At 54.2% G+C, this 12,358-nt stretch overlaps 1 protein-coding gene across 1 annotated transcript; it reads right to left on the bottom strand.

Annotated features, from left to right (window-relative positions):
• Positions 1-706: 706 nt before the first annotated feature.
• LOC123032478 (muscarinic acetylcholine receptor M1-like) lies at positions 707-2,251 on the bottom strand. Its single transcript, XM_044448373.1, has one exon. The coding sequence runs from the start codon at positions 2,177-2,179 to the stop codon at positions 707-709; it is 1,473 nt and encodes a 490-aa protein (XP_044304308.1). The 5' UTR covers positions 2,180-2,251.
• Between the last annotated feature and the right edge of the window lie 10,107 nt (positions 2,252-12,358).

Raw genomic sequence — 12,358 nt, 5'->3', positions numbered from 1 at the left:
CGTCCTTCATAAAACCATATTTTTGCAAGCCTGCCTTCCTCGTGCAGTAAGGTATTTTGCAGTACCAAGACCAGCCCAAATGTCACAAAAATGGTGCCATCTTGCAGCTTCTCCAGAACTCTTAATCAGGCCAGAAGCCAGGGACCAAGAGTTCTGCAGAACCTGGAAGCTCACGTAATTTGCTGGCACACAAGCTCTGGAGTTCGGCTTTTCTTCCCTCATATAGGTGGTCACCTATAGGTCCATTGGCCATGCATGGCCCAGCAGCTGTCCCAACTGACTTCTACTCCCGGTGGCTGGCTTGGGGTGTCACCAAGGACAGAGCAGATGGTATACACGGCTTTTACCGATCTGATCTGGAGGCTAGAATCGTGCCCAGATTTTGTGTTCAAGGGCTGCAATGCTTCAAGAAGCACCTCGTGACCTTTCTGGGGCACATGAGCTCCATTTCTTCACGGGACGTAAACGCAACCACACAGGAAGATGCCCGGTGCGAATCGTCGGGCCGCAGAGCTGCTCCAAGATCACTCCGTTGCAAAACTCCGTTCCGTCCCCGTCTTGGCAAGGCAAACAAAGCCACTTGCCGGCCTCTGGCCTAGAACGGGCTTGGGTTCGATCCAGCAGGGCCTTCCCTGCGCGCAAAGCCTTGCTCTCCTGCGCTTCAGAGGGAACGCGCCACCGCCCCAGAAGGCCTCGTGAAAGTCCTTTACGTCCTCCGCAGGGCCAGCATCCCCCGTAAATCGCGCCGGAGCCCCTCAGCAGCGCCTGCGCGCCTGCCGGCATTCCCGCGCAGCGGATCCGCCTCCCGGAGGCCCGGCGCTTCGGCACGCCGGTCCCAGCGGCACGTCAGCAGCCTGCGGAAGGTGCTGCGGAAGGAGCGGTTGCACAGGGCGTAGCAGAGGGGGTTGACGGTGCTGTTGATGTAGCAGAGCCAGTAGCCCAGCTTCCACAGGGCCTGGGGCACGCACCCCCCGCAGAAGGTCGACACCAGCACCATGATGTTGTACGGCGTCCAGGTGACGATGAAGGCCAGCAGGATGGCGCAGAGCGTCCTGGCGGCCTTCTTCTCCTTCATCAGCGAGAGCTTCTTCCGCTTGGAGAGCCGCCGGCGCCGCTGGAGCGCCAGCCGCGCGGCCATCGCCGGGGTCTTCTCCGTGACGGGGGGCGGCCCGGCCGCCTTCCGGAGCCCCTCGTCCCCGTGCAGGGGCTGCTTGGGGAAGGCCACCAGGACCTTCCCCTCCGCCCACTGCCTCCCCGCGGCTGCCCGGGGCTCGTGGCCCGGCGGGGGCCGGGGCGGCTGCAGGACGGAGTTGACCATGGGCAGGCGGATGACGGCGGAGCAAATGGTGTGGACCTCGAAGGGCCGGTCCTCTCCCTCCTCCGAGGACAGCGAGTCACTGGAGGCCGCCTCGCCCTCGTCCTCCTCGGTGGTGTTCCAGCTGCCGGTGCTGCCATGCTCGGCGCCGGCGTCCTCGGGCTCCCGCCGGGGGAAGCAGCAGCTGCGCAGGGGAGCGGGGGCCCGCGGGGGCGGGGAGGTGAGCGGGTGCGAGGGCTCTGAGCTGCTGCTGCCGCTGCCCCCGCTGCCCTCGGCTGGGGGCGCCCTGGGGGCCCCCCGGAGGTGGCCCGTGAACTCCGAGCCCTGGAGTCCGGAGAGCTCCTTGGCCCGCCTCTGGGTCTCCAGGTACACCTTCCAGTAGAGCACCACCATGATGGTCACGGGGAGGTAGAAGGCGGCGATGGCCGTCCCGAACGTGATGATGGGCACGGAGAGGAACTGGATGTAGCACTGGTCTTCGGCAACCGTCCGCTCCCCCACGAAGTTCTGCCAGAACAGGATGGCGGGCGCCCACAGGACGAAGGAGATCAGCCACGCCATGCCGATCATCACGGCCGCCCTCCGTGGGGTCCGCTTGGCCCGGTAGGTGAGCGGGCGGGTGACGGAGAAGTAGCGGTCAAAGCTGATGACCAGGAGGTTCATGACGGAGGCGTTGCTGGCCACGTAGTCGAGGGCCAGCCACAGGTCGCAGGCCAGACTGCCCATGACCCAGCGGCCCATGACGATGTAGGTGGTGTACAGGTTCATGGAGATGGCGCCGATGATGAGGTCCGCCCCGGCCAAGCTGAGCAGGAAGTAATTGTTGACGGTCTTCAGCTCCCGGTTGACCTTGAAAGAGATCATCACCAGCAGGTTCCCCACCACGGTGACCACGGAGAAGCCCCCCGTGACCAGAACGACTAAGGCTGCCTCCCAGAGGGAAAGGCCGCATTCTGGCAGAGGCGCTGAGGGATCCACGGTGCCATTGTGGCCTAGCGGGGCGCTCGAGAGGTTCATGGCATCACCAGGAGGGCTCTGCCAGCTGTCCCCAAGGAAGACCCCCAGCATGAGTTTCTGGGTGAGGCAAGGCCCTTCTTGAAGGTTGTCCAGGGTGAAGACTCGAAGGCCCGTGGAGACGGACTTTCAGCTCCGGAGTTCCACCTGCAAGAAGAAAGGACAGAGGCGTGAGCGCGCCACTAGAGCAGAGGCCCATCTAATCTAACCTTCTGTTTCCCGTCACAACTACCCAGATGTCTCTGCACGACCCACCAGCAGGACGCAGACACGGCAGCCTGGAGCGGGTTCCCCTTTTGAAAGCAGCCCAGAAATCACTGTGAACAGAAGCGAAAATGTGCATCAGATTCTGGTGAAGGACGAAGCCCTACCAGAACCGGGCTGTTCGTCCCAGTTCCGTCAGCAAAACGGGCTTCCACCTGGAGCCAAGAGAAGGAACCACGAAGACAGCTTCACGTTAGACCCGTGCGCCAACAGCCCCTTGGAGTTCTCCTTAATTGCGGACAGAGAAGGCGGGGGGACAGCTTGAGCATCTCTCGGTGCAAGGACGGGTGTTTGGCAAAGCGAGTCATCAGCAACGTCAGAGCTTGCTTAATATCTGGAACACACGGCCTGCCTGCAGTTTAACAGCCTGCGTGAGAAATCCTGCCACGGGTTGCTTGTGCAAAGAACATAGCTGTTGTTCTGCATTTACGACGGAGTTGTGGTGACCTTCACACCTTTTGTTCATCCCGAGGCCATCTTGTTGCATGTGCGCTGCTTAGAAACCCCTGCAATGTACGTGGTTCGTAAATGCCGCGAGGCATCGTTTGTCTGTTCTAGGGAGCACATCACAGACTTGGGAACATTCGAGGATCGTCAGCGCATTTTAAAAGGTAGCTCAGCTTCGTAATCTGATGGACACTATGCAAACTTCAGCCTTCCTCTCCTCCTGCTAATTTTGTTGGTTTGCCCATTTTCTTCCTTTTTCTCTCACGCATCTTCATCCGAGTTTTCCCAAGCCTGATGTCCTTTCCTGCCTAATCTTTCTCTAGGATTTGAGCGGCTAACTGGTGTGTGCCAAAATACTTTGCGGCCCGAGCAAAATTCTCCACTGCATGTGTGCGAGCGTGCAAAAGCGTGTGGCACACGCGGGCAGCCAAGGGATGTTGGCACCCGTAACGCAACACCCACCCCAGAGCTTTAAACAGAGAAAGGAGATCAGGAGCACCATCCAATTCAAATGCCCCTACGGCTTTGAAACAGAGAGGGGTCCAAGATAATCCTCCCTATTTCTCCTCACAACAACCCTGTAAGGTAGGCTATGCTGAGCGTCTGGCCCAGAGTTACTCTGTCAACGTCATGGCCAAGCAGGATTTAAAGCTTGTCCAACACCCCAGCAGCGCCTCCAGACCAGTTCTCACCACAGTTAAAGGAACATTTCTACCCACAGTGGCTTAATATCGTGGCCTTGAAACCAGCCAGGTCATTTTGGGTGCCAGATCCCATGGTCTTATGCTCCGCTCCACACACTTCGGACAACGACTGGTGTGCGGCGCTTTGTTTACTTCCAAGTGTGCTCAGCGAGGCCTCCCTCGTTCCACTGTGTGGCCCCGGACATTTGCCCGAAATTCCTCCCTGGCAGCACCAAGTACAACTTGAGGTGAGAAAAAACAGCTTTTCCAAGGGTGGCTTTTAAGGTCACCCTGCAAAATCCGACTTCAGCAAGGCAGAGCACTAAAACCAGGCTGCTCTCCAGATGGGAAAGCAGGCATCTCGGACTTGCAGAGACGCGAAGTTGCCGTGTCCCCCGCGGCGTCCCGCACAGCCTGGAAGTTTCCTCTCTGTCCATTATTTGGGTTCTCTTTTCCCACGCCTTCCCTGCCCCATGGGAAAAAGAGCGGGGCCGCGGCCACCGGGCTTTCCGAAGTGGACGGACCAGCCCGCCCGCTTGTCTGTTTGCCCTTGTGTCGATCTCAATCATGGCCGTTCAAACAACGTGTCCTTGGAGGCACCTTGCGGGGGGGGAAGGAGTCGCGGCGGCTTCGCGTTCCCCAAGCCGCTCGCGGGGCAGAGCGTGGGCTCCGCACACAGAAGGAGCCAGGATCGATCCTCAGCTGGGCACACAGAGAGCGCCACGGCCGCGGGCTGGGAAACGCAGCCTCCACCAGGGCCAAGGGTAGGCACGGCCAGGCAGCTGCAAGGGGCCCACCCCCAGCCGGGGGCCCTGCAAAGAGCCCCGTGGAGCTGCCTCGCCACCTGCTTTTCGCCGCCTCTCGCTCTGGCCTGGGGCTGGCGGGAAAGACGGGGACGACACACGAGCTGCCGCTTGCACTACCGGTCCTGAGGGCTCCGGGGCATTGTGGGAAATTTGAAACCGAGCCTTACAGTGCCCATGTTTGGGGTCTGTGCGGGAGGAGCTGGCAGGGAACCGAGGTGCGGACGCCTCTCCTGACAGTGTCCCTGGCACCATTCCGCTCTAGTATTGGGAGAGCCAAAACGATCGTCTGCTGAGCCTTCTCCAAACAGTTTATAGCTCATAAACGTCCTACCAACTCCAATAGTGGGGAAGGCTGCCAGGAGGGGGGGCGATGAGGGGTCCAGGTGTGCGCGGCTTGTGGGTCAGGCCAAGAACGGAGCGTGGCCGAGCACGCTCCCTCTTTCTTAGGCGTCCGACTGCGGGTGGAAAATATTTACACCAGCTTTGATGGATAGAGCTCTGGATGTCATCAGGAAGGTAAAGCAAGATTTACTCCTCTCCGTCACCCGCTCCCTTTGTCCGCATCCCGCGATATTTTGGAGGGTGAGTGGAGGACGCCGGAAGGTTCAGTCCGTGTGGGGTGCTCCAAGCGGAGGTGAAAGGTGCCCCCTGCAGCAGCAGGGTGGGGAATTGAGAGCTCCGAAAGGACCCCCTGTTCTCCTTCGGGATTTCCCCCCAAGCGAAAGGGAGCTTTCTGCCGTCCCCCAGTGGGAGAGGAATTGTGTCCCGGGCTCATTCCCATGGGGATGGTTGGAGACATTTCCCTTCGGCTTGTGGGCCTTGGGGAGGCCTGCCTGGTTCCCCCAGTCTGGGGCTGGATATCACAACCCACGCACAAGGCTGGATGTGGGTGGCGTGTGGTTTGCGGGTCCTGCGTGTCGAAATGTGGGTCGAGCGTGTTGTCTGAACCCAGCCAAGCAAGCAGTTCCTCTCTTGGGGAAGAGGCACCTGGTGGGATCGCGTTTCCTAATTCCCTTTCAAGCCACCAGCTTGGTGGCCGTCCCCGAATTCGGCGCTGGCAAATTCCAGAGCTTAGCAACGTGGTGCCCAAACTCTGCACTATTCTCCAGAAGAACGTGCGCTCTTGACTTCTATGGTTGCTCTTGAGACGGTTTATTTCCCCCGGCCTTTTATTGACAGCTGTGCTTGGAGGCTTCGTTCCCGATCCTTCGGGAAGGGGCGTAGGGTTGGGTCTCATTCTGTGCTCCTCCTGCGCCGCCTTCGGAGGGCAAGCTGTCCTCGGGGGAAGTGCTTTGATTAAACAAAGGCATCGGGCAGCCGCGGAGCCAAAGCCAATTTGGGGAGAAACTTGCTGTTCCAGAGTTGGTCCCATTTGAGGATGGGGTTGGTGGAGGGCCTCGTTTTAGGAAGCAAAGCGTGTAAGTCTCACTCTGAGGGGGGGACTTGTGTATTCCCGGCATGCCGCAGACCTCTCAGGGACTCCCCCACTCCGAAATCTGAGCCAGAAATGTGGCTTTTTTCTCCGAAGATCTGGAGGGAGCTCAAATCACAGAACTTGAGGGGAGAGCTGGGGTTCAGGTACCCGAAATATCGGCGGAAGCTACTGCCAAGGGTGGCAGATGGGGAAAAGATCTTTGGCCCAGGCCTCGCGCCAAGCTTTTCCCAAACATCCATCCGGACTCTTTTGCGGTTCCAGCCCCTTTCTAAATGGTTGGAATGTCTCCCCAGGCTGGAAGGGCTGAGGGGGCATTTTGGTGCCCCCTTCCACTGCTTCAGTGAAGCCCCTGGAGCTTTTTCAAAATAGAATTCTGCCTTGGGGCTGAACGAAGTTCCCTCACCCCGGGGAAGAAAAAGAGGAGGAGCCACCAGGTCCGATGAGCCGAGCCAGAGAGAGCCCAAAAGTGGGGTGGATTGGAGAGTGCAGGACAGCCTTCCTGGGTCGGATGAGGATGATGGGTGTTTTGGTGCGACACATCCAGAAAGCAGCAGGTCAGGCTTCTCTGGACTACCTGAGCTGGATGTATCCACAGTCTGACTTCAACGAAGGCACTGTTCTCAGTTCTTGCACCAGGCTTTTCTTGGAAACCATGAAGACCAGAATCTTAGTTTGTCCCAGGGTAAGGACCACAGTGAAGGGGTCACCCACCTGCTTGTGTCGCAAAGGCCACAGATTCAAGCTGTCAGGAAACTTATGCAAGCAGGACGGACTGATATGGGCCAGTCAACTTGGTATGTGTTGTTATTTTACGTCTTTTCGGTTATAAAATATATCCATCCTATTTGTGAAAAAGCCATTCAGACCAGTTCACCCCACACCGCTCAGCCTTTGTTGGAGTATAAGTAGAAGAGTACATTTGGATTTATGCTGCTCTGTGGATTAAAAATCCACCATTTTTAATGCCTGTTTTTCATGTTTCTGACTCACTTCGGGGAGATTCACAATAAAAATAACCGGAGAGGAAACAAAGCCTGCACCAGGTTCGTATGATGGGAAAGATAACGGGGACCAAATCGCGCCGTTCGTTAGCTTTGCGTTCAGATCCAAACGACGAACAAATTCAGCTCCTTTCGGTGAAGCAGGAATGTGGCACCTCTGTCAAGCTGCAAAACATTTCCCAAGTTGCAAAACATTTCTCTGCTCTGGACCTTCAGGAATCTACCGGAGTGTGTTCTTCCTCACCCGGTGTTTATGGAATAAAATTTCTGAGTGACACTTCATACGGCCTGCCTGCCCCCAATGCTCGTGTGCTGCTAAAAGCCAGAGAGTGCTTCTATTTTGGGGATTCGCAAGGTTGGCACAAGCCGGTGATGCCAACGGCTCCTGGAAGAACGGAGGATCCCGCTTATGATTGGCTCCGTTTGGAGGTGGTAACATTGTGCAGCTGGCGAGGTAATCCTTTCTTTGCAGAAATTGGTTGGTACAGCAAAATTGCTTTTCCTTCTTTGTTTTTAGGAACTCCGATCGATCGATCAATAGATCGATCCATCCATTGATTGGTTGGTATGGATTCAGCACAAAGATGCCCAACTTAATTCAAGACCATATGCAGTCTTATTAAATAACAATCGGGATTACAGAAATAAATTCAGAAATGCGAGAAATTAACACTTTACTATGCTTTGTTCCCCTTTAGTCCTTCCAACAGCTCTCAGCATCGTATCCCTTACAGCAAAGGAGTTTTTTAAAAAAGATGAAAACAGCTAACCCCTTCTCTATGTGTTTTGTGTGCTGTCAAATTTTTTAAAAATTCAAAATCGTACATGCATTTGGTGGTACAAAAATGTGGACGCAGGTTGCAAATTTTGGTGGGATTTGTAATTTTTCACTCGCATTAATTTGCCTTAACGAATGCTTTCCCAAGTTGGGGGAGGCTGGCTTTTGGCGCACCGGATGCAAGGTCCGTTTGCAGGGAATGACGCTCTTCTCCCGGCAGACAGATTTATTCTCATTTTGTCCAGAGCCAACGGCCGTCTGCTGACTTAGGGTTATTTGATTTCACTCAGCCTAAAACCCTATAATTTGAAACAGAAGATCTGCTCAAGCGATCTATCACAACTTCGCTTGGGAAGCCTGGGAAAGATGGCAGGTGCCTGGGCGAGGCACCTCCAGCAGGCCTACCACAACATTAATATTTTTGGGGGTGCTAGTTTTGGTCGAGCTCATAGGACTGCATAGTCCCCTCAAAATCAATCCATCCAGCAACCCTGACCCCTTTTAAAAGGACCCCAAGAAAGGGTAATTTTTATTTTTAAGTGAATAAAACGAACAAGCAAAACGCTCCATTAAGGTTGAGAGAACCTTGAATAAAAACTTGGAAAAATAAATAGGGAGGCAAGAGACACGAAGTGCTAAAGCTCAAACTTTAAAAGAATTTTGACAGCTAAAAAGGAAAAGTCATTTTCTTGGAAAAAAAATGGTGGGGGATTCGCTTTCTCAGGTACCCAGAGCCTTCCAGGAAATGTGACTCGGTTGTAAGCTGTCAGACAATACCAAGCAAAGAAGTTACAGGAACTGCGGGAAAGGCTACCTCAAAGGGGGAAGGCACTCTGCACATGCTTAGAGACACCCTCTCAGGAACTGCCTTCTGAGTTCGGCCCTGGCAAGCCAGAAGACAACTGCATTTCATGTGGCTTATGATTTCTCTTACCATTATATGGCTCGAAGGGAAAAAAAAGAAGCACACAGGTCTTCTGGAGGGCGTGTGAAGATGCCGAATTGATTCAGGTACTTGGGATTTGAGAAAAGGAGCAAAGGGACAGTTTGCCGCTGCCTGCGCTGCCAGGTGGTTAATGTTACTGTCGGAGCGAGGCCTCTGCCGCTGCAGAAGAAGCGGAAAGTTTGTGTTGCTATTTTCCCACTGGATGCTGGTCTGGCTTCCTCCCTCTCTCTCCTAAACCGCATGCCTGCAACGCTGCTCAGCGCACTTGCAATTTTACGCATGGCAGCTTTTAACCAGAGCGCTTGGCCAGGAAACCTGGAAGATGGCAAGAGTGCCTCTGAGCATGTCACCACCCCACCCGCATCTGGGATTAAGGAGATTGTTCTCCCGGGACATGACGACTGGATTAAGTAGGGATGGCGGAGGGTCAGGGACTGCTCTCCGTCCCGATAGAGCGTGTGTCTCCTTAAACAGTTAATGCGTGATGGAAGCGCTACTATATCGATTCTGGAATCTCTTAGCCAAAACCCGGCTTGGCCCAGCCCAGCCTCTGCCTGTATCGGGAGCAGACAGACCTCAACCCCCAGCAGCTCCGGCCAGCACAGCCAGTGCTTAGGAATGCCGGGAACTGAAGTCCACGACATCACCAGCTCTTCCTTGCGGCGGGGAAAAGATCACCAGATATGCTGGTCTCCTACTCCTGGCATCCTCAACCAGCACGACTTAAGGAACAGGAAAAGGGGCGACTGAAGCCCCAAAGGCCGACTCAACGTCAGTAAAGAAAGGGACCCCACCACTGTCCTCTCTAAAGAACAGTGGCAGGCGAGATAATTTTAACCTCTGGATTTGGCCACTGAATGCCAAAATGGGGTCATTTCCGAGGTGCATAACCTCCCCTGCTGTTTATTCCCCCTGTGGGATTTTGCAAAATACGATGTTTTCCTTTGGGGAGCGGAAAGCCTCTTCCAGCCCCTTCAGTTTAACCTTTCTTTTCCCTCCCTTTCACCATCTCTTTCTTTCTTAATTCAGATCTGGACGATGCTATGCATCAGCGGCACAGCAAAATAAAACCTGGCATTTACGAAACTCATTCGCAGGATACAGCTTGGGGCATTGGTCCTTATGGGGGTGTCCAGCTGTCCTCCTCCGCCTGGAAGAGGCGAGGGGCACAATCTGGGAATCGCCCCATATCTGGGATGCATCAGATCACATTTTCCGGAGCACGACTTGAGCCTTAGGCTGCGTTTCTAATTGGATTGACTTGGAATTAAATCTGACTGAGAAACCAGTTGGACTTGCTTCTGAGTAAACACGGTTAAAATCAGGCCGTGTTTTGCCAGCGTTCTCTTGCTTAGAAGTGCCATGATAGTGTTATCCTACGGGACAACCTGTACTTGGGCTCCTTAAATGCATTTAAGCCCCTGCTTTCCTCTTTCTGCCGCTCCAGGGAGAGCAGGCCATAGTTCGAATCAGTTTGGCTTTTCATAGGATCCTAGAGTTGGAAGGGGCCAAGAAGGCCAACAGGTCCAACCTGCAATCAGTATTTTCTTTTAAATCCACTTTCTTTCCCCCCTGAAGATGACAAGCTTTGCACCTTGCATTAACTCCTCTCAGAAACAAATGTCTCACCTATTTGTCCTGGCTAAGCTCAAGGGTGTGGCTATTCCCAGCCACATCTGGTTTGTTTTGTTTTCAATCTCAAATTCGTTTTGCCCTGAATATGCAAAACATAGTAAATTGCAGTGCATCCCACTCAAAACCAGACCGAACTGACATTCCCACCCATCCCTGTGGCCGGTTTTCCTATTCCCTGAGCCGGAGTATTTGAAAAGGCGGCCGTGATGGAAAGGTGGCCCTCTGTACTGTCCGTTTGTTAACGGAAAGTCCTTTTGACGCTCCAATTTTCTTCCGAAATTCGGCACATCCTGTCCTTAGACGTGTTGCTTTCTGCTGAATGCAGCTGATACAAAATGCAAAGATCCATCCCGGAGGGGGAACCATGTGCCGGTAAACACACACATGCAAACACGCCCGCAGCGAACGACATGGCTAAGGCACGCAACGCGACTGCTTCCCCCAAACTGTCAGAGATTTAATTTCATCAGGAATAAAAGAGGCACAGGAGCAGCTGTTTTTCTCCCTCTGCCGCCTTCCAGATGTCCGGGGCTGTAAATTCGCAGGGCCAGTGCTGAATGACGTTGACAGTGCACCCCAAAATATCTCGAGGAAGCAGGCTGGGGGCCTGCGCTAGAGGGTGTCGAAGGGCGCCGTTCCACACCAGACTGCTGCCCCTCTGGGAATCGCCGGGCAGCTTCCCCTTGGACAGAGAGAAAGGCAGTCCTCAGTTCCACACTTACCTGCCTCGGTCCAAGCTCGGGGCTGCTCCTTCCACGGCCCATCCGGGCGAGATGCCGGCGGACGCGGGCTCCTTGGCGGCCCGAGCTGCTCCTTCTCTCCGGCCAGGGGTTCTGCCTGTCCTGGAAAAGGCTGCTCAGTAGGAGCAAAGGCAGAACACCCGCCTCTCCTGACAGCGCCTCCGTCCTCCGCTCCCTCTGCTGGAAACGATGCTTAGACGCCGGGCTTTGTGCGACGATTCGGGGGAAGGCCACGGAGCCAGGCAAGGTGAGACGGGTCCGTGCTCCTTCCTGGCAGGTGGCAAGGTGGCACCCGCGTCTCAGCACTGCAGGCCGGAAACGGGGCCGCGGACTCTGCCTCTCGAAGGCTGGGTCCGCCATCGCCACCTCGCCACCCTGCACAGAGCTTATCTCCCGGCCTTATTTGTGCAGGCTGGAAACGTCCCGCCGACCAGGTGCACACACAGAAATGGCTCTGGTGGCTTTTGCACGTGTGGCGAAAAGGGAGTTTTGGCAGGTTGCACCGTGTGATGTGCCAGCGCGGAAATTCCCCCGTTTCATTTCCAGAAAAGCCACCATATTTATTAACTTTAATAATATTATATAATGTTGATGATCATAATAAATCACAATATTATATAATTGTATATATTATATATAATATAAATAATATTAAATAATATATATTATATATGACAAAATATATCATTATTATATGATTATTTATATTTTATATTTGTATAGCATATAATTGTATAATGCAGTATTATATATGATTATTATATAATTATATGTTATATTTATATTATATATGTGTATATAATAAATGTTCCTGATTTTTTTTTTCTTCGTGGGAGCTCAGTATGACAACCCATCATTCTCCTTGTCCCGTATTTTGTCCTTAATTTTTTTTATTAAAATTTTAAACTAACACTAAACACATCAAACATCACATACATCAGATTCACTGGGTCAACCCCCTGCTCCAACCCCCTATTTTGTCCTCACAATGGTTTTGCTTTGTTTTGTTTTTGGAATGGGATGCAAAGGTTTTCAGGACGTTTGCCTCCCGTTCCGGTTCTCGGGGGGCGCTGCTTGCCGCGGCACAATCGGGGGGCAGCGGCTGTGCCCAGTCCTCTGCAGTCGGCGGCCCGTGACGGTTCCCACCCCTGAGAGACACGCTGCTGCCAGGTGTTTTCTGTGTTTATTGGATCACCCCCTTCCCCGCCCCTCCAGAAGAAAAGCAGGAAAGGTCCACAAGCCGGCCGGGGCCACGAGGTGCCGAGCAGGTGGCCAGCCGCCCAGCCGCGCTCGC

This window comes from Varanus komodoensis, unplaced genomic scaffold, assembly GCF_004798865.1.
Source record: "Varanus komodoensis strain SLA01 unplaced genomic scaffold, ASM479886v1 scaffold55, whole genome shotgun sequence".
In the NCBI taxonomy this organism is placed as follows: Eukaryota; Metazoa; Chordata; class Lepidosauria; order Squamata; family Varanidae; genus Varanus; species Varanus komodoensis.
The sequence above is the reverse complement of the archived record's forward strand: the minus strand, read 5'-3'. Positions and strand labels throughout refer to the sequence as shown.

Excerpts from the sequence above, each read along its gene's own strand:
- LOC123032478 (XM_044448373.1), bottom strand. The coding sequence starts at position 2,179 with ATGATCTCTTTCAAGGTCAACCGGGAGCTGAAGACCGTCAACAATTAC.